The sequence below is a fragment of the Aulostomus chinensis genome, chromosome 12 (genome assembly GCF_037954235.1).
Source record: "Aulostomus chinensis isolate RoL2024-O1b breed Wild chromosome 12, RoL_Achi_v1.0, whole genome shotgun sequence".
Lineage (NCBI taxonomy): Eukaryota > Metazoa > Chordata > Actinopteri > Syngnathiformes > Aulostomidae > Aulostomus > Aulostomus chinensis.
In genome coordinates this window covers 13,348,797-13,371,133 of record NC_141331.1, presented here as the reverse complement: position 1 = coordinate 13,371,133, position 22,337 = coordinate 13,348,797, and the positions used below count along the sequence as shown (strand labels likewise).

The 22,337-nt window shown below is 42.6% G+C and overlaps 3 protein-coding genes across 4 annotated transcripts in view; 1 reads left to right on the top strand and 2 right to left on the bottom strand.

The window, feature by feature from the left end:
* The first annotated feature begins 909 nt into the window (after window positions 1-909).
* clybl (citrate lyase beta like) overlaps window positions 910-22,337 on the top strand; it is a 93,443-nt gene continuing 72,015 nt past the window's right edge. For both annotated transcript variants that reach the window (XR_015118724.1, XM_086220258.1), the window contains exon 1: window positions 910-1,020. Coding sequence is in view for 1 of the 2 variants with exons in the window: in XM_086220258.1 (XP_086076384.1) it covers window positions 953-1,020 (68 nt within the window). In the remaining variant the exon portion in view is untranslated. The remainder of the gene's footprint in view (window positions 1,021-22,337) is intronic.
* Window positions 2,298-8,132, bottom strand: gpr183a (G protein-coupled receptor 183a). Its single transcript, XM_086221225.1, has 2 exons — window positions 7,855-8,132; window positions 2,298-6,565 (listed from the first exon to the last, which is right to left on the bottom strand). The coding sequence occupies exon 2, from the start codon at window positions 6,540-6,542 to the stop codon at window positions 5,421-5,423; it is 1,122 nt and encodes a 373-aa protein (XP_086077351.1). The 5' UTR covers window positions 6,543-6,565; window positions 7,855-8,132; the 3' UTR covers window positions 2,298-5,420.
* On the bottom strand, window positions 13,925-16,762 carry LOC147252117 (G protein-coupled receptor 183). Its single transcript, XM_086221224.1, has 4 exons — window positions 16,727-16,762; window positions 16,276-16,629; window positions 15,163-15,677; window positions 13,925-15,081 (listed from the first exon to the last, which is right to left on the bottom strand). Exons 2-4 carry the CDS (start codon window positions 16,622-16,624, stop codon window positions 14,917-14,919), a joined length of 1,029 nt encoding a protein of 342 aa, XP_086077350.1. The 5' UTR covers window positions 16,625-16,629; window positions 16,727-16,762; the 3' UTR covers window positions 13,925-14,916.

The following is a 22,337-nucleotide window of genomic DNA, read 5'->3' as shown; positions in this document are numbered from 1 at the left end:
AAAAGTCCCCTCAACACAAATGTAAACGTCATCCATCCATCGTCATCTTCCGCTTATTCCTACACATTAAGGGTCGCGGGGGGCTGGAGCCTATCCCAGCGTCAACGGGCGAGAGGCGGGGTTCACCCTGGACAGGTCACCAGTCCATCGCAGGGCCAACATAGAGAGACGAACAACCATTCACACTCACAGTCACACCTACGGTCAATTTAGAGTATCAATCAGCCTCGTCCTCTCTTGATGTCTTTGGACTGTGGGAGGAAGCCGGAGTACCAGAGAGAACCCACACAGGAACAGGGAGAACATGCAGACTCCACACAGAAAGATCACGTGCCCGAGCCGGGACTCGAACCCGGAACCTTCTTGCTGTGAGGCCACAGTGCTGACCACTGCACCACCATGCAGCCCCCACTGTAAACGTCATTCATGTATTAAAAAAAAATCCTTATAATGAACATGAAAAATTGCAGTATTCCTAAATTTCAAATCCTGAAAAAAATGGCACTTGCTCCCTTTGTCATTAAAATTCTGCAATATGTGGAAAGGTAAGTATTTTTTGGATCTACATTTTTGATTTCCCTTTCACCGCTCACTCAAGCTGTTTCCTACCTGGTTGTTCTTACTGATTGTGCACTGAAGGCTTTGTTTTCCCAGATCACCCTTGAGTAGCTACGCTAACTCTCAATCAGGATCAGCTTGCAAACTGTTTTCGATGACACTTATCATGCTTGTAGGCCTCATAACTTTATTTAATTACAAAATGAATGTGGCTCAATGATCATGCGCTGTGGTGGTGGTGACTGTGAATGCAGAGCTGCAATTTTTTTGGGGGGGGGGGGGTGTCAGGATGTTTCTGGGCAGGAAGTAGTTGTGCACCCCCCCCCCCCCTTCCCACCTATAACAGCATGCAGGTGAGGTTGGGCGTGGATAAAACACAGACTAGAGTGAGGAAATGACAGAACTGAGGGAGGCACTGGGGGTGAAGTGCAAAGTGGAGTTTTCCTGTTTTCTGCTGAGCAGGTAGGTGACAAGAAGTGACAGTTTGCTTGTGTTAGGCAGCACTTTGCTTGTCCATGTAGTGTTTAGCTGGTCCTAGCTGGCGGTTAGCTTGTCCTAGCCGTGGTTTAACTTGACCTAGCCAGGGTTTAGCTTGTTCTAACCAGGGTTTAACTTTACCTAGTTGAGGTTTAGCTTGTCCTAGCTGGAGTTTAGCTTGTCCTAGCCAGGGTTTAACTTGTCTCAGCTGCAGTTTAGCTTGTCCTAGCCAGGGTTTAACTTGTCTCATCTGCAGTTTAGCTTGTCCTAGCCAGGGTTTAACTTGTCCCAGCTGAAGTTTAGCTTGTCCTAGCCAGGGTTTAACTTGTCTCAGCTGCGGTTTAGCTTGTCCTAGCCAGGGTTTAACTTGTCTCATCTGCAGTTTAGCTTGTCCTAGCCAGGGTTTAACTTGTCTCATCTGCAGTTTAGCTTGTCCTAGCCAGGGTTTAACTTGTCCCAGCTGAAGTTCAGCTTGTGCTAACTGGTATTTAGCTTGTTTTAGTCAACAGTTAACCCGTGCTAGCTTAAATTTAGCTATTGCTTCCCGCTGGTGAGTGTGTGTCATTTTGCAAGGGGTTGGGTGCGGATGCTTCTGGTGACTGGTGAGTCTGGGAGGATGGGCCCAATTTAAACGAATGTGTTTACAAGCTGCAGTGAACCATGATACAGAGTCTACCTTTACAATTACATTTCCTATGAATTACGGTCATCATTTACATATATAACTGATGAAATCAGAGAAAATGCAACCTTAATGCTTGTCAGTCATCCAGGTTTCAGTTATCCATGCATGTAAAACCACCGATAATAACTGTCCTGTAATCCTCAAAGCAATCTGTCAACAGAAAACAGGGAGTTACTTAAGACCATCAGCATTGAATAAAGTTTAGGAGGAGGTCAGGATGCATAAAGGCCTAAAATAAGCATTTGTATTTTGCTTAATTTCATAAATAATATCTCATTTAAGAGTATTCCATTCCCCAAATGACCATCAAGTATTTCTGATGGTATGGATCAGAGCTGGGGAGTATGAATTCTATATCATTGATTCTTCTTTGTTAGAGATGTTTGTGCTGATACAGATGCTCTTGACTGATAAATAATTGAACACTTTATAAAATCATCAAAACACATTTGAAAAACAAAGAATAAGTTTATCATAATTTCTCAAAAATGTTTTTTTCTAAGAAATCTTACCCTCCCAGCAGACTCTAAACCCTAAGACATTAAGTTTGGTATTTCACCAAAGAATAGAAGTGGAATAGAAAACTTTTACTGCATTTCTGGCTGGCGGGGAAAAAAAAGGACTTGATGTTCATGTTTATCCAGACAGTGGGTCTTAAATGAAAGTTACGTTTTGTTTTTCTCCACAAAATAAATAATGTGAGTGTGTATGAGCGTAGTTTCTACATTTGGAATGAGTCACATGAATCTGTTTCAGGCTAATGGTGTGCATCACATCAAGGGGATAAAAAGGCTCTTTGATTCCTTTGCTTATCGTATTTAATATTATTATGAATGATGATATAATTATGATGTTCCCTCATTTTTAAATACACCACAATCACCTGTATTAATTCATTCAGCAGGAAGTACATATGTGGGTGTAGATCTTCTCACTGAGGAGATGTTTTGCTCTGTGGTTTTTACTGGCATGCTGCATTGGTGGTTCTGACCTTTTAGCATAATAGAATTACAGAGTTGAACTTTTCTCCTCTTCCTTCTCTCGCTCAGCGGTTTGTTCTCCATATGTTGTTGAGGATTGCTGGGCGTATGAACATGTTGATGCATGAGAAATACTTGAGAAGATTTTTTTTCCATCTTTGATGTTTTGCATTTGCAGCAAAGTGTGAGTTCAATGCACAACCCAAGGCTCAATAGGTGTTTGAACCGTAATTATTTGGTTTCTCAAGGAAACGTAGTTTATATTAGTTTGTGTGTATGAACTGGGCTGCATGGGTGACTCATTAACTCCACCTTTGCTGAGACAGTACAGAGTACAGGCACTCGCGTGACAGTGACCTTAAACGATAGTAAAATTCAGTAACCACAATATTCATGACATTGATTCATTTCAGGTCATGCTGGACATATTTTTCCCCTCTGTAACACACGTTAAAATGAAGTGAAACTGAAACTGTGTCCCAGAACCCGCAATGAAAGCCAAGCCGTAGTCTTGCTGAACCGCTCCACCTCTAAAACCATATCATAAATGTGTGATGTATTTCTGGCTTTTGCCTTAACTTGAGATAACATGATCCATGCATCTGTAACGGAGTTTTGAGGTTGATTCTACTTGCTACAACCACAGCCAATCCTGTTTTAGTTTATTCAGTGAATCTTCACTGGTTGGCGGGTCTCTCAGCATATAAATACTGACTGTGACATCAGCACAGTGCCAGTATGAGAGATTGCTGCCATGGTAGGTTACATGAAGCACGGCGTGACATTAAACACCGCTAAAATAATGTAATTTAAAGACACAGCTATCATAATACTAAGTCTGACAACACGTAAGAAGGTGGCGAATGCATTGCCCTCACTTTAATGTGTCAAGTTGTTTGAATTCTGTCAGTGTTTGGAGTTGGCTTCCTTAGCTCCTCAGCTAAGCTAATTTTTGCTAACTTTTCCATAGAGCTGTGTTGACTGACCAGCGCATTTTTATGCTGAATACAGGCAATAAAGTCCAGTCTAAGCTTGAAGAGAGCGTCGGTCCATATTTCACAACACAGGAGATTTAACAACAGTCACACATCCATCCCTTTTCTATACTGGTTATTTGTTAAGGGACTGTGTTGGGGGTGGGGTTGGGGGTTGGAGCCTACCCCAGCTGACATTGGGTGAGAGGCGGGGTTCACGCTGGACAGGTCGCAGATCCATTACAGGACCGTCAGGAGCAATTAGGGGTTCAGTATCTTGCTCAAGGATACTTGGACACGGTCACCGGAGGAAGTGAGGATCAAACCAGCGACTCTTCTGTTACTAGATGGCCACACTACCTCTGAGCCATGCCGCCCCTAACATGAAAGGAATGTTTGCAGTATTTGATATGAAAGTTTGCATCCTGTAATGCATCAACTTAAAATTTTCAGTAGTAAATGAAATACTGTGTCATCAGCATAGAGACGCATTTGGAGCCAAGTTGGGTAGAGATGCTGTTTTCTCCTGATATTTTGGGAAGATCACATTACTTATAGAATTGAAAGAGGATGGATGTCCCCATCTTAGAGCGATCAGCATTTTCAAACTGCAATGTTTAATTTTTTGACAACAAACAATCACATGACAAGATTTTGTTGTCCAGCTCCATTTCAAAAAATGTTTTACGAAATGATGCACTTTTCCTGATACATACACACAGAGATCACATGTGAATTTTCCAGAGAAAGTGAAAATATAAGGAAAAATCAAGATTAGCAGATATTATACTCTGACATAATCACCCCGCCCTTGCACGTTTGAGAGTAGTTTCTTCATTTCAGGTCATATTTGGTGGTGTTTTCTGCAACAGTTGAAGTCCCTCCCTCTTTTTCATTCAGCAGCGTTAGCTTCATGCCTCGCTCAGTGTGTCGTGTTCTGAATATTTAATCACTAAACTATTCAATTACACATTCAACAACAGCTGCTGCCCATGAGGCCTGTGGTATCGTAGCTGCCGATCATATCTAGAGTGTGTGATTAAGAAATAAATCAAAATCCACCTGCAATTCTCCTGTAACCAAAACTATTAAATATATCGACATCATTCTGAAGAATTAAACTTGATTTTTACATGCCACAGTTGTCTTAGATGAATTTGCACATAAATATTATTTGGAAAACAACCGCAACTAAAATTACGTGACATCATCAATCGCACCTGCCATTACTGTCCGAAGAGTGCTTCACCAGCAACTTCAATTAGAAATCAGGCTACAAATACAGCAAATATTGCAGATGAAAAATGAGGCAAAATTCCTGATATATTGCAATATGATATCTACTTCTGAGTTTATTAAAATAACAACATCAGGTTGGGGTCAAATGTGAGGTCACTGGTGTCGTTGCTTTTAAAGATATTTAAAGAGTTTGGCTTTATGTTGACTCACAGATGTCCAATTACGTCTCTCGTTTTTATTCTCTACATGTTTGTTGTAGAAGAAGGAGAGGAGAGTCTTTGCTCCTCTGAGGAAATCATTCACATTCATCCTGTTCAGCCATTCTGTTGTCCTCTGATAAACATCCTGGTCCAGCACAGCTAAAACCCGAATGCTGAGTCGCTGCAGAGAAGTTGTGCCACTTCAGTGTTCAAAACAATATTGTTTCAGTTTGACTTCTGATAAACAAAGGCTCACCGAGGCAGAGAACATTCTCCCGTCTTGTGCGTCTCTTCTGAGTTCTCTTGTTTACTCACTCTGCTGTAACTTCCTCTCTGTCAGTCTCTCACTGCCCATAATGGAACTGTTGAGTTGGATCTTGTTGCCTTCAACAGCATCCCTGGAGGAACCTTCAGGGGAAGTTCTCACAGCACTGGAGAAGGATATGCTGACCTGCAGCCTCAGCAGCTGCCTGAGTTTCCTCTTGTAACCCTTGCAGGCGAAGAAGTAGATGAAGGGATCCAAGCAGGCGTTGAGATTCATCAGACACACCGTGATGTGCAGCGAAATCTGAAAGGTGGTGAGGTCAGCGCAGTCCGGGTTTGACAGCAGCTTGCGGATCATGTACTGCAGGAGGTCGATGTGATAGGGGCTGTAGCAGACAACAAACACGAGGGATACGCAGAAGATCACGCCGATGACCCTACGGCTCCGGCCCGACTTTTCAGTGAACTGGTTGGTCTTGGCTGTGGCGTGGAGTTTTGAGCACAGGATGGAGTAACACACTAGAATGGTGACCATGGGAGTGATGTAACCAATGAAGACCGCTCCAATTAGTATGATGGCAATATTGTCAATTTTGTCAAAGTTGGGGTATTCCATACAGGTGATGGTGCCATCTCGCTCCTGGTTGGTCATGGGCATGCCAATGAGGGGAAGGGTCTGTGCTAGCACTAGCAGCCACACCCCACCACAAATGTAGCGCACGTTGCTAACCTTCCGGAGCCGAGCAAAGCGCAGCGGCAGGACAACGGCGATGAAACGATCCACGCTGAGGCAGGTCATGAAATTGACCCCCGCGTAGGTGTTGATGTAGAAGATCAAGCCTGAGATCTTACAGAGCGCCTCGCCCAGAGGCCAGTGGAAACCCAAGGCGTAGTAGGTGATCCTCACAGGAAGAGAGAGGGTGAAGAGGATGTCGGAAATGACCAGGTTGAGGGAGTACAAGGTGGTGGAGTTCATCTTCTTCAAATTGGGACGAATGACATGAAATGCGAGGCCGTTTCCAAAAAGCCCCACGAGGAAGACAACGCAGTAGAAGGTAGGCATTAGGACCCTGGCGTAGTCTCTGTGGTCATATAAGGTGTCACAGGTAGAGGCATTGCTGGTGGAGGGGAGGGCGGAGGGCACAGGCGCAGCGGTGGAAGCCATTGAGATATTTTAGGAAGCAGTAGCTGCAAAAAATTGAAAAGAACATTTTTGGTTTGAGTTTTTTTTCAATCGGGACTAAGTGATTTTAAAAAAGGCATTCAGAAAGGAGGAAAAAGGTGTTTACTTAAGAAAAAAGACAAGAAACTGAAGGCACTGGCTGGTTTTAAAATTCAGGACTTGCTTTCAAGAGGAAGTATAAGGTATTAAAATGTATGTCACAAATGCTTTCCACACAGCCTGTACTTGCAAAATAAGGTTCTTGTTCTTGTGCGCTTTGTTGTCGGACTTTGTTTAAAAAAAATTGATGCTTTCAACACCATTAGCGCTCAGAAAGTAGGAGTTCTTGCAGGATTACACGTCTTTCATGTGGATTATTTTAATATCATACAGATATTCACATACGTATGTATCTAGCACGCCACTAAGGGTATCCATAATGAACTGCCTGACGTAGTTGTTTTTGTTGGGCCTGGCGCCATCATGTGGTTGTCCTTGCTAAAGTCAAGCAGCATGCAAATTCTCTTCACCTTTGCCTAAGTTCCCTCACAAAACACTTTGCATAAGTCAGAGTTTTGACACAGATATGTAAATTTAGGACTTTTGGACGAACGCATATGAATTTCCGTCTGTATGTTGGATCACGGCATATTAACCCACTCGGTGTGAAAAAAATATACTTCCTGTGAGTCAAATGTGTACTATTTGTAGTTAAAAGTGATATGAAGGAAGTCTGTGAACAATAGGAGTTACTGTGAATCTGAATGCAGCTGTGGCTCACTCACTCTCACACTACACAAAAACGCGGTGTTGAGAGGCGGCCTTGTATATGAGGAAGTTGGCTTCCCCAGGGTGTTCATGTGTTTGAATGGTTGGAAAGTCATATTTTTTGGAACTAAAATTACTCTTGTTGAACCTCCCTGCTCAAGCGCATTAACACATGTGAAGGTTCAGAGTAAAAAAGCGGCAACATTATTTTTGATTCATTCCTGTCTCTATATTATATAACGACAACCGAACAATTAAATAAAATGCATTTCTTAGGTCACATGCCCACGCTTATGATTGTGTATTTTCAATCATTTCAAAAAATGGACGGCTTTTTTTTTGGTCACAAATCTAATTTGATAGATTTTCATGAGGGAACCATCTGTAAGAGTACCAAAAACTGCTTTCGACTATTAGATTCCAGATGCTTGCAGGTGGTACATACCCGACCCTGCACAAAAATACTACTAAACAACAGATTGAGATGCTCCTGTCGACTAAAAGTCGAAACAATCCAAATAATTCAACTGAAGAAAAGTGAACTCACCTCAAACTTGTTGTTTTTTAGAAGTTCTCTTTCCCTCCTTTATCACATGGGCGATGCAGACATGACACCGTCAAAATAGCTGCCAGCGCTGTTGTCACACTGTCCTGAGTGAGAGTGGCATGTCACAGAAGTCAACATCTGCTGATCTTACACCAGTAACCATGGTGACAAAATATCCTGTACTAGCTTATCCCCGCGCGCGCTCTCTCTCTCTCTCGCTCTCTCTCTCTCTCTGTGTTTCTGCTGATGTCTCTTTGACTCTTTTGCTCAATATTTCAGCACATTCTTTTGAAACACTCGCCAGCAATGATCATGCTATTGTGATGTAAGTGTGTGAGAGGAAAATGGTTCAGGATTACACGTGGGACATAATCAGAAAGAGGACTTCAAGTTTCACATGCGTACTCTTGGGAGGAAGTTACTCAATAAATCGACGTTTGCTTATATTTATGGTCTATTTTTCGTTCTTACAAATACAATATTTTTTTTTACATCACTGTGGTGCCCTGGGAACTACCAAAACATTTTCAGCTCAGTTCATTAGATTCTCCAAATGAATCACAGTATAAAGGGGTTCCCCCGTTTTAGTCCAGAAAGACCCTTGTGACTTCCACAAAGAGGTTTCATGAGCTGTTTGTTTGTCCGTCAGCATCATTTTGCAAAAGTCCAACAAGCCAGTTTTTACAAGAAATGTTGAGAGCGTTAGTTTGAAGAAAGGAGGATCCCGTTCTTAGTTGTTCATTTGGGTTTGGCTTTGTTTTGCCTTTTTTGTTGTTGTTTTTTTGCATTTATATTTATATTGATATATGGTTACATCTCCATGGTGGAGGTCCATTCATCCATCCATTTTCTACAGCCTATGCAGAGAGACCCATGCTTCCCTCTCCCAGGCTACTTCGTCCAGTACTTCGCAGGGGATCCCAAGGCATTCCCACGTCAGCTGGGAGGGAGAGACACAGTCTGGCCAATGTCCTGGGTCTTCCCCGAGCCTCCTGCCATTTGGAGGTGCCCTGAACACCTCCTCGGGGCGGCGTGTGGGGGGCATCCTGCCCAGATGCCCGAACCACCTCATCTGAGGCGGAGGAGCAGCGGTTTTACTCCAAGCTCCTCCCAGGTGGCAGAGCTTCTCTCCTTCATGGTGGAGGTATTAACTCCACTTTCTGTTGTAGCACATTTTCTGTTTTCTTCAGGTCGTTTCTTCCTCTAAAAGATCTTCAGCACTGATTATGTAGATACCCCGAGTCATTTCCGTTGTAGTGGTTGATGACACATTGACTCAAACAATAACAACATGCCAAGTGGTGTGAAAACTAAGAGGTTGTTATTCTTTATTTGGATGAGAGTTACAAGCTTTCCTCTGGTGATTAACACTTTTTAAACATTGTGTACAATGAATTCAGCTGTGGTTTGAATCACTCCCGACCCTACCCACCTGAGTTAAGGTTTCTTCTCAGCCACACATTGTCACCCACATAGTCAGCGACAGGATATGCACTGAGGGAAAAGGCACGAATGAACACCTGCGCCTTTTCTTTTTCAATCAAATGATTTCTCCAGAATTAAAAACAAACTTGCAAGAAACAATGAAACTTCCTCTTCTGCTTCTGTCCATCAGAAATAATTCATCAACATTTTAGCGTGTGGCTACAGCATTATTTAGTTGTCCAGTTCTGAATGTGAGCATCCTAATCAGCTTGTCGTTGGCTTCAGCCTTCATTTGGTCAAAACAAGTCCGGCGGTGAGGCAGAGGAAGCAGTTTGACTTCCTCGTGGTCGTGCCCTGTGGGTCTGACTCACCGAGCATCAGACAGTCGGGACACTCCTGTCGCTGACAGACAACAGCCACGGTGCTCTGCCAACTCTAATAATAGACAACAATGGTCACTAACGATCCCTGACACTGGCATCTCAAATTATAGAACTGTTGTGGCTGAAGAAAAGCAAATAACTGCAGATTTCTCAACACATCTTAATACTTATTAGTGTCGTGCATCTCGTTGGTAATTAAGGAAGTTGTAAAAGAGAAATTTCACAAAGGAAATCCTCTTGAGCTGCGCAGAATCTGTTGAAACACCGGTCGTACTCTGCTTTGGGAGAGGGCTTCATAGCCACTCTACTGTAAATGTTGCTCCTCAGTTGACACGTGAGACGTATGAGCACCCTTCAATCAACGGACTCGATGTTCACACCACTGACAGAGCGCTGCAGGAACCGAGCGAGGCTGCGTGAACTCCGCAGTCATGAATGAGGTGTGAATAGTTTGGCAGCACACCAGTTGTTGGCTCTGATGCAGCACGTGGTTGATGAGTTTGCAATGGTCGATCAGGAAATTTTGTGACTGCTCTTTTTCTTAGGGCCTGAGCCCGGAGGTACTCTGGGGCGAAGACCCGATTAAGTTTTTATTCTATTTTTTAAGAGAAAGGAACACTTTGAATAAAACTTTGATCAGAGCGCTGGCTGATGGCATTCACACAAGTTCAGAGAAACATTGTAACCTAAAGGAAAAATAAAATCTTGAACATGACGACTTTGTAACAGTCATCAGACGAATCCGTTTTCACATATTCATGTTTCCCTTTTCTTCAGCAGGTTTTGACCGAAATTTTGACCACAGCATATAGAATGTTTGTAATGGACTGGAACATGATAATGTTTCGGACACACAGTCGTGCGAGAGGCGGGGTTCACCCTGGACGGGTCACCAGTCCATCACAGGTCCAACACATAGAGACAGACAACCGCTCACACTCACAGCTGGAAGCTGGAGTACCAGAGAGAACCCACACAGGCACAGAGAGAACATGCAGACTCCACACAGGAAGATCCCGTGCTGGAGCCGGGGCTCAAACCCGGAACCCTCTTGCTGTGAGGTGACAGCGTGAACCACTGCACCACCCCGCCTCGCAACTCAGCATAATCGAATTATGATGTCATTTCTGACAGTATATATGACTATTTTGTCAACTCTAAACAAAAACCAGCCCATAATAATAATACTTAGGGTTAAAAAAATGGCATTAAATCAAAATCTTATTTAAAAAGTATACTCGTGAAATGGAAATAATATTTTTGTACAGTACTGCTTTGAGTAGATTGCATCTGAGCGGTGGCTCTTTTTTTTTTTCCAAGTAAATTTTGCTTACTTATAAAGAAATGTCGTCTCAATCCACCTGTTCTTAAGAACTTGACAGGCAAACACTTTTCGGGGAAGTTATAATTTAACCACATTGCTTCAGATGTCTTGAAACATGTTGCAGTACAGAATCAGTATCAACAGAAAATCATATGAATGTCACAATAGTTTCCTCGCTATATGATAAACAGCAGTTTTAATGACGGCGAAGGTTACATTTTAATTATACAAATGCCATAATTCCACTCCTGCTTGGTTCTCAATCATCTCTTCACACGTGTGATTACATATCATGGCTGAATCATTTAATAATAAATGATACAACTACAATAAGAAAAGTGTTTTGGACTTTCTAAAATCTTAAAAACAACAAAGAAAAGAACCCCTCATTTTTCTCACAGTTTATTTGTTGTCTTTCATCAGCTGCTCATTTCAGATCAACAGTGCTCTCTTCTGGCAGATGAGAAGTACTGCAGCTTTCGGGTTCAGCTCAGACATTTAGGTGAAGAGGATCCGTATGGTCAAAGGTCTGATTCCTGTTCACAGTACAAAGTGTGTGCTGTAACGTCAGTAGGTCACAGGATGGCAGCAAAGTCTCACTTCTTCTTCTACAAATAAATGTGGCGTACACAAAAAATAAAGACTGATACATCGGTGGTTACCCAGAATCCCTTTACATTCAATGCACAGTAAAAACAGATAATAAACAGATAACAAGATTAGCAGTTAAGACATAACAACAGATGAAACAAATTGTAATGAGAATCCACATGAATTTACAAAAGGTTTAACTTGATGTACGAACATAAATAAAAGAGCAATCAGCAGTTACCTTGAAAACACTGAATGTAGCTGTTAGCAGTCGAAAAACTTAATATTTGTATGCTGAGGAAATTTTCTATAAGATATTGTTGGTATTTTGTCCGTAAGGATAATATTTAGGCGGCACGGTGGTGCAGGGGTTACCATCGGTGCACCGCTACCACGGTGGAGGGCTTGCAAGTTGATCAGATCCGAGTCTTTCCAACTACACACGCCTCCCCTGTAAAATGATCTCCTCAAGTACAATATTTTCAATTGACGGTTATATGAAGAGCTCAAATGAGACTTTATGTCTTCACCATGCCTGACTGTGTGTGTGTGTGTGTGGTGGGACACACTCTTAGCACATCTACCTTGTTGAAGTGAGTGGAGGCACCATCATTTTCCATTTTTGGTGCTACTGAAACATGGGAAAGGGGGAAACAATATTCTCATGAGTACTTTCCCTAACATGAGCACGAAGGTGTGTGTGTGTGTGTGTGTGTGTGTTCATGTGTGTAAGAGTGACCTACTGTACCCACACCTGCTACAGCAGACCACACTCTCTGCCCATCCTGTTTACAGCAGTGCAGACCAAAAAAAAAGCTTGACTGTGGGCATGAAGAACTGTTTCATGTTCTGAATATCTAGCTGATGTTTCATAAATGGGTGACCTTTCAAAAATGTAATCACCCCCCCCCCAACACACACACACACATACACACAGGCACGCACACTAAAAAAACAACAACAAATCATAAAAAACAAAAACTCTTTAACTTTTGTCACTGCTAGTCCCAAGCCTGGATAACAAAAGAGCAGGAGTGAATGAGGCTTTAAAGTGACTACCCACAAATAAACAGGAGATAAAAAAATGAGTAAATAAATATGATTATGAGAGAAGGGGGGGGCAACGTCAATCAATTTGGCTCATTCTGGGAGAGTCATGAATGTGCACCCCAAATTAGAAAAGATTTGGATGAAAGATTTTCAAGATGGAGGTGGCACGGTGGTGCAGTGGTCAGCACTGTCACTTCACAGCAAGAAGGTTCCAGGTTCAAGTCCCGGCTCGGGCACAGGATCTTTCTGTGTGAGTCTCCATGTTCTCCCTGTTCCTGTGTGGGTTCTCTCTGGTACTCCGGCTTCCTCCCACAGTCCAAAGACATCAAGAGAGGATGAGGCTGATTGATACTCTAAATTGACCGTAGGTGTGACTGTGAGTGTGAATGGTTGTCTGTCTCTATGTGTTGGCCCTGTGATGGACTGGCGACCTGTCCAGGGTGAACCCTGCCTCTCGCCCGTAGCTGCTGGAATGGGCTCCAGCCCCGCGACCCTTAACAGGAATAAGTGGAAGTAAATGGATGGATGGATGGATTTTCAAGATGCACTAACTCTAAAACTAAAAATTTGACCTGATGGTGGCGCTACAGGAAAGGTCATATCATCACCAGCCCGATAGGGTTCATACGCTTGTGGTCATTAATATTGCCAGTAAATTTAGGAAGATTTGTATGAAAACTTTTCAAGATAAATTAACTCTAATTTAAAAGTTTGGCCTGATGGTGGCGCTAGAGGACAGGTCAACTCACTGATAGGTTTCATTATCAAGGGGTTATTTATGTATTCAACAAATAAACAAAGTGCCTTACACGAAAACTTGGTCAGATTGAACCTGAGGGAACAATGAGTCAGTAATAATTGAGGATAATCAGACGGTTTAATCCAGTTATTTAGCCAAGGTTCAGACATAGCAATCACTTCGCACCACAATTATTTGGAAAGTCTGGAAAGGTATCGTATATATTTCAGTCTTATATTATGTCTTTGCATTCACACCTGCATCAGTCTCTCATATTAACTCTGCGCAGGTTGACGCTGTGTATTTTTCCTTTGTGTGACAAATCCGTTTCCCTCTGGGAGAATACAGCTAATCGATCAATACACCAATCAATACTTAAACACAGCAGAAATCATTGAAACCAGTTTAATACATCTAAAATTACAATGCAAAAATCACAGGGTACAAACTGTGCACACGAACAAAGCAGCACGTGTTGAAATGTGTAACGCGCCAACCGCACTCACAGATCTGGTGGCAGGCAGGAATGAGGCTGTGAGGGGGAGCAGGAAAGGTGGGTGAGGAAGTGGTGCGTTCATCTTTGTACTCCAACGCAGAATTCAGAAGAGGGCTTGAGAGAAGACACTCGAGCGCTCAATCTACCAAAGTTCATTCATAATATAAAATACCTGCTAAGTAGACAAGAGGAATGCATTTTACAGATTTGTCAGCAATGGCGTGATAACATCCCTTATTTACACTTTGCTAAATTACAATTTTTACCACATGACTTGTGCATGTTTGTTTCTCCACACAAAAAAAAAAAGGATGTGAAAATGAGTGCGTATGATAACCACCGAAACTTTAATACCATGGAAAGAAATAATGAAAAAAGGAGAAATTAGTTTAGCTTCTTTATATACAAAGGTTGAAGTAAATGTTAACCCCAAAAACCATTACAATGGACTTTACTCTGTTCCTTAAAAAAGTACAACAAATAGATGCCTTGTGATCACAAAGACACTTTGTCCCTCCTGCTCTTGTGATTCCAAAAAGCATGAACGGTGAGCTGAACTACATGTCGCTTGAGGCTAATGTCATCTGACGGCTAACAACAACTTCAACAAGAACAAAACTGCTCAAAAACGTCAATTTACAAACTCCCTGGTGCATCATCCAGAATAATCCACGTCGTCTTTATCCAGCCACAAACTCAATGTTCCACCAACATGTTGATTCCACAACAAACAAAAACTCTTGTGGTTTTAGTGCCGTGGCTGTTGTTAGCCATCAGTAGCTATTTGCTCAAGCTAAATATAATTGGCTGGCTCTTTCTGCATTCTGGAGTCACAAAGAATTGATTCGGGGGGGGGGGGGTGTCTTTATGGGCGCAACACACCTATTTGTAAGTACTTGAAAATCAAAATACACTTTTCTGGTGAAGTATCACCTTAAAATCCCACAAACATCGTTGAACTACCTGTTGTGTAACCTGGCTTGTCGTTATTTTTAACTCTGCTCTGTGGCAGCGGCTGCAGTCTTATCTTGTGTAACCTCTGCTGCGGTTTCTCTCAGGTGTTGCTGCTGCTGTTGTCAGTTGTAGCTTTGGAGGAGGCGGTGGAAGTAAACAGATAGTCCCTAAAAAGGCTCATCACTCGGTTTTTGTAAGTTTTAATGGCAAAGAAGTAGATGACTGGATCCACGCAGCAGTTGAAATTCATGAGCGACACTGTAATCTGTGGGGGGGGGGAGGAGGATTTTGATGAGACCAATGGATGGAAAATGTTTTAAATCAAAGAAATCAACACAATTCCAACCTGCAAGGAGACTTTAAAGCCCCTGAGTTCTTCACAGTTTGGCTTGTGGTGTATCTTTCTGGACATAAACTGCATAACGTTGAGGTGATAAGGGCTGAAGCATACGATAAAGGTGAGGAGGACGAGGAGGATAATGGTGTTGGCCTTATGGTTCCTCCTTGAGCGACCTGTCACTGTGTTCTGCTTGGCTGCTTCTCGAAGCTTTAGGTTGATCTTGGCATAGCAGCCCAGGATGATGATAAGCGGACAGCAGAAGGAGACAACACAGGCTACAAGCAGGAGATAAGGCGTGAAGCGGGAGTCATCAAAGTCAAAGTACTCCATGCAGGTTCGCCTCTCCTGATGCTTCCGCAGCATGCTGCGGAACAGCAGAGGAGCAGTCTGCAATGATATTAAAGCCCAAACCAGACAGCAGACCCTGCGGACCACCTTCACACTCCGCAAACACTGCAGCCGGTGCGGATGCACCATGGCTAGATATCGGTCCAGACTGATGCAGGTCATGAAGCCTATACCTGGTGGAAATGCAATGAATTTGGGATGAAGGAAACACACAAATCAATAATATTCACAGATAACAGGCAGATATAATGAATGCCGAAGGTATTTAACACTCCTGGTCCAATTCTGATACAGCTGCTTATATGCCATTGAAAAATTGTTATTTATTTGCCATCCATCCATCCATCCATCCATCCATTTTGTACCACTTATCCTGTTAAGGGTCCCGGGGGGGCTGAAGCCTATCCCAGCAGCCTTTGGGCGTGAGGCAGGGTTCACCCTGGACAGGTCACATTTAGACAGACAACCATTCACACTCAAAGTCACACCTACGGTCCATTTCAAGTATCAATTAACCTAGTCTCCTCTTGATGTCTTTGGAAGGCAGAGTACCGGAGTACTGGGAGAGAACCCATGCAGGCACAGGGAGAACATGCAGACTCCACACAGAAAGACCCCATGCTCGAGCCGGGGCTCGATCCCGGAAGCGTCTTGCTGTGGGGCGACAGTGCTGACCACTGCACCACCGTGCACCACCTTATATATTTGCCATACATTATAATACATGTAACACGGTCAAAGATGATACTGGCAAAAGATGCACAAATATACCTGCGTAGGTATTTGCAAAGAACAGCAGCGCGGTCAGCCTGCAGAGTAGGTCACCGAAGGGCCAGTCATACTGGAGGATGTAGTAGGTGATCCTGCCCGGCAGCGCCAGTGTAAACAGGCTATCTGATAACGCAAGGTTGACCAGGTAGACAGAGGTGGAGTTGAACTTCTGCTTTCTCTGGCAAATCACAAAGAGAACCAGGCTGTTGCCGCACACACTGATGATAAAAACAACAGAATAGAAAATAGGGAAGAGGACCACTGCAGCTTTCTGGTAGACAAACACGTCGCAGCTGCTCTGGTTTGGAGAGCTTTCAGCTGATGGGAGGGTGATGTTATGAACAGCCATTACACCTGTCGTCACGGGGAAGAGATCACAGTGGAAATGATGAGACATTACAGGCAAGAGTGATCGACAGCTTCTCTACGAAGATAATTCTGATAAACTTACAATCGGAGGTAAAGGTTGTATGCCCGTCTGCGCTCCTGGGTCTGCTGGTTCGGCTGGTAGACTGAGTTGCTACACCTTAAATACTCCTGAAATGTTGAAGTGAAAATATGAAGGGTTCAAATCCCACCTCTTTTTGTTTTCAACATCATATCATGTTTTGAGGAGTAACATACAAGAACCTGTCGAAGTTAGGCATATTTTAGAGTGTTCCATTGACAGTTGTGCATAAATGAAGTTTAGAATCCCCTCCATTTCAATAACATATAGTATTTTAGCTGTCTATTATTGAAATGGCAATAATATAATGAAAATGCTGGAAAGGTTTAAAAAAAAACATGCTTCTTAATGTTGTTTTTTTTGTTCTTTGTTAAACTTTCTTTTATTTCACAACTTTTTGACTTTTATTAACTTTTAAGTCAGAAGTCTCCATCATTATCTCTATAGAATTGTTTCATTTCTTCATTCTAGCTTCCAGGAGATTTCCATTTTGTATATTCATTTTATATTTTTACCTTTTCAAGGAGTTTTTTTTTCTAGTGTTTTGCAAAAGTGAGAACACATTTTGGCAGAGATCAGACTCACGGGTGGATGCATGAATTATCTTGTTTCCCCCCTCATCATTGCATTAACGTTTAACATTTAATTCAAAGGAATGTTCAGATCAGCGGATTTGACCGCGTCTCTGGGGTGTTAAACTTCAAAATTCAGATTTTGTGTTTTGCAGCACTTTCAGAGTCAACTTTTAGTTATTCACAGCTCCATTTGGACTTTTGAATGGCACTTATGGATTATCAAATCTGGACTTTTGGTAGAGTTTTGTGTTTCTGTATATTATTATTATTTGGTTTCTTGCGGTTTCAGCAAACCCTGTTGTAAGTTCCTGTTTTATTGTGAAAAAACTTCCTTCCAGCCTTAGTTCGCTTCGTCTGTGTGGGCGTTCCTCCTGGTTTTGTTTTTTTTGTGTGTGTGGTTACCTGTGTCTTGTCAGGTAATCAGTCCTCAGCGGTCCCACCTTCTTCCTTCCTAAACCAATGAGCTCCTGGTGGTTTCTTTCTCCTTCCTCTTTCATATCATGTGATTATTAGTTGAGTTTGTGGTTTAGTTCAGCTTCTCATGCAAGGCTCTCTCTGATTCTCTGTTCTTTTCAATTTATCTCTGCCTCTGTAAAGTTAATTCTGTTTAGAAAACAGTTTCCCTCTCTGAGAACCGGCCTCTTGGTCTGCCGCTTTTGTTCCGGGTTCTCCTGTAACTCCTGCCTGCATCTGCAGGTGTCTGCATTCGGCTCCACTTGTCTCCGTCATACCTGTTACGCTGGTCCATTTCACATGCACATGTCAAGAATTCCTTTACATAACATTCATTTGTGCATGTGTCCAGGCTGTTTTCAAATGCTGTTCTTGTATGTATTTTGCTAATAAGCACAAATGACTCACTCACAAACATAACCGACTTTCATGTTCATGCTGTATGGAAGTTAAATGGACATATGGTTAAATGCAGTGGACGTATTATCTGCTTAACAAAAGTACTGGAATGTAAAACGACGAGTGTTTATTGCACTTGTGCTTGCAATGAGTGCAGCGTGTTGTTTTTCCTCTTCTAAAGGTTAGATTAGGTGATATGAGGTTTACGTTATGTTCCTGCTTCTGAGGTTTCTCAGTTTCTCTGTAGCCAGGGTGACGGCTGGCAGGCCTGATGTGGAGCTGATGGAAGATAGAGAGGTACGGCGAGAACTTGTTAAAAAAAAACCAAAAAAAAACAAACAACTGCCACAATCCTGTGATGTGTAGATGAATCACCAACAGTTTGTCGGATGTCACATCTACATATATCTGTCTACCGCTAAGCTTGTAGAGAGATAAAACAAAACAAAACATGAAGACTCTAAACTAAAAAAGCCATGCTGTTACATTCGGAGAAAAAGTAATGCGGTGACACGGTGCAGCGTTGGTGCAAGATGCTTTATTTCAGCACTTTGCATAAAAAAGAAAAACCTCATCACTTCAGTGAAAGACGGAGGATTTACTCAGAAGACTTCACAAACACGATAAAAGACAGCATAATAATCATTAAAACATTTTTAAAAGTGTATACAATGCGTGATCAAGAGATTAGGAAGTGAACCAGTTCAGTAGAAGTACGGTAGAAGTACACACACGCGGTTGCGGGATCCCATCTTGCTTTCACACCAAAGCTTCTCCAGTTTGGTGTAATTGAAATAGATGGCTGCTGGATCGGCAAAGGTCATTAATTGTCACCAGTCAAATGTGGTTATAATACATCTCACTTAGGTCACAATAAGAGCATCGTGAGGGCAATGTCACCTGCAGGTTAGGAGCCTGCTGCACTTCAGGCCTACATTTCATGCTCCATTAATTTTGTGCTCCGAGTTAAACATCCCGTATAGCATCTAAACAGGGTCCTGGAACAGGATGAGACACCGGTTTGTCGAGAGCTCGCTGGGGGTCCTGAAGGGTTGTTGGTGTTGTCGTAACGCAGGACGACACGGAACGAAGGAGACCTGTCGTCCTGCGTAGAGGTTGTAAATCCGACCTTGAGCTCATATTTGGCAGGATGTACTTCGGCGTTTGAGTTGAAACAACGGCCTACAACAGATAAATATATTGTATTTAACAGGAGTCAGCATGAAAAGTTAGAATGGAGCTCGTGTGTGTTTTCTGAATTGACAGCTGTGTGACATAAAAGGTCTTAGGAAATTGAAAGTGACGACACAGCATGGAACATGCATGGAAGTCACTTCTCAGAAATGTGACCTTTTTCTGGTTGGTAAGTCAAGGGAGGGCTAAAAAAAAGGTGGAGGATGGAGGGGTGTGTGGGTGATGGGGGGGGGGGGCAAACTGATTTGAAGAGAATTATACAGTAGTCAATGGTACAACTACTGCAGCCCATAAAAGAACACCCCGGAAGGCATATCGTTTTAAAGGCACCCTCACGGTGGAGGGGGACCAGTAGAGCGTCGCTGAGACAAACTTGGAATGACTTCTGGTGTCCACTACATGTGTAGAATAACCAGTGGGGTTCCGCTAACGGTGCCTAACCACATTTGGGATGTTTTTTGCTGCCAAAAAGAATTGTGTTTGAAACTTCCCCTGTGTACAGTTTAGCTGTTGAAGCTGAGGCCTGGTCCATCTAAGCAACTGGCCAGTCAAGAGCCAAATGAAAGTGAGGTCACTGGGCTGTGGTGCATGACTTAGTGACAGGTGCACGTAGAAATGAGCTAAATATTAGTATATAATAGCTGCTGGGGTGTTTGGTGCACCTTAATTTAAAAAAAAAGCCCGTCAGTGAATCCTCCTTCATGGTGATTCTACTGTTAGGTTTTTATTGAATTTATTAGAGAGATGGTGATTCATTTGGATGGTTGAATTCTTGGTACCAAGAAGTGATTCTTGTGTCTTGTTATTCACACCACTGGCTGCACGCAATGGATTACTGCAATAATAAATAAGACCACTAGAGGGGGTACAATCATTAGGAATGGGGAACCTAGCGGGATGGCTGTGTATGCTGGACAAAAGTTTCTCAGGTATATTTTTGCTTTTTTGTGTTACAACTTGTTGCCACTTGATTGTTTCTTTTTATTAAATTAACATCAGAATTACGTGTGTGTGTGTGTGTGTGTGTGTGTGTGTGAGAGAGAGAGAGAGAGAGAGAGAGAGAGAGAGAGAGAGAGAGAGAGAGAGAGAGAGAGAGTGTGCACGGGCATGTGTGTGTGGACCTCTGGACATACTGCAGGGGACTCATGCATTGTCAGGGGGCCTCATGTGGCTCGTGTCTGTTCTCATCATCACAACACCCCCCCTCACCCCTCCATGCCCCGCTCAGACCCTCTGCTCCTCCACGCTCACGTTCACACTCCTCGTTCACACTCTTCATTGATCAGATACTGTAACATTTTTTCAGCCGTCCTCACGATCTAATTCTAAGTTGCTGGAGCATTCTGAGAACGTCTGGTGTTTAGAACTTCTCCTCATAATGTTCCCAGAACGTTCTGTTCCTAGAACGTTCCAAGATTAATCAATGATGAGGACTGGCAGACTTTTGGGGAACATCCATACTTTGAGGTGTGCAAATGTTCTTGGATAGTGATCCAAGAACCTAAACAGACTGAAAAACATGGGTTCTTGTAACATAACTAGAGGTTCTTCAAATGTTCTGCAAATGTTGAAACTTCCAACATTCCCATCTTGAATGTTCCCTGAACATCTGCAAAATCATGTCCTGAACATCTTCACCCTCTGGAAATGTTCTTGTAAGATCATGAAAAAAACCCACTATCATAATGTTGAACTGGAGGAGAGGTGTGGTGGGGGGGGGGGGGGGGGGACAGAGACTGAGGGACAAGGTCAGAGTGCAGGACTGGGATCAGCCTCCTGGGCCTCACTGGGTAAGAGAAAAATCATCAGAAAAACCTCAAGATGGTTGTGGATCTCAAGCTGTGGTCTCAGCACCCAGTGAACCCGTGTACCATCACTGATGGTTCCATGTGCTGGATCACCTCTGAGAACATCCTGCGCCTCTGTTATTTGACTGAATAATGTTCCCCATCCTTTGAAAGAACCGTAGGAACTTTACTAGGCAAAGCCCTTTACTTTAGCGGTGTGTTCTTAGACCTCTCAGGTAATGTATGATGGTCTAGCTGGAGACGATAATAAGGAAATTTTCCTTATGACCATCATAGAAACCAAGGGAGGATTTTCTTCACATTACAAAAGTTCTCCTGTTATCAAAGAACATAGAACAGGAGAACTTTTTGTACACAAAAAAATGACAAGAGGAGGGTGAACAAACCGAGACAGTCGTCAACAGAAAAAGGCATTTTAACCTTTTCCAAAGAGGAGTGCCTCGCTTTTTTTTCCAATTTTTTCCCACTTGTAATTCTGCAACGGATTATTCCCTCCTGAGTTTACTTAATGTATCATGTCACAGTGTTGGAACCAGCGTTACTGGTGTCCTTGTGAACCGCTAATGACTTGACACCCATCGACATGCTGTGAATTCTACCTGTCTTCAACATTTAAGAAAGCTTCATTGTAAATAAAGTCATCAGTTTAATGGGCACATCGCACACATATGTAACACACACACACACACAAACACACACACACACACACGCACACGTAGGAATCCAGTGTTTGTCTTGATTGTTAAAACTTGAAAAAAGAATCAAGTTCAATGACGTTCAGAGGTCTGATCATTAGTGGCAGAGGCATCATTGTAAAGATCCTCACAAGCTGCTTGTGGCTTTTGGACAGTGTACAGAAGAAAAGAAAGGCAAAAAGAAATAAAACAAAAAGCTTTTGTTGTTGCTTCACACAGAAAACAATGCAGTACAATAAAAACCCACGTCAAGATTTTAAGATCCAGTTGTGAACAAAAGGAGATTCACCACAGCGGTAAACCAAAACAACAGCCATTTAATAATGTAACTCATGCCATTACGGACCAGCTTTAAAGTGCACAGAAACAACAACACCACCGTCTTCATCTTTGCTCAGTTTTTACGAGTGCTGGATTGCAAAAGTACTGATCTATTGATTGCTTTTGTTTTTTATCGAGATTTTTCACTTTCTTTATCGTGACAGTGAAA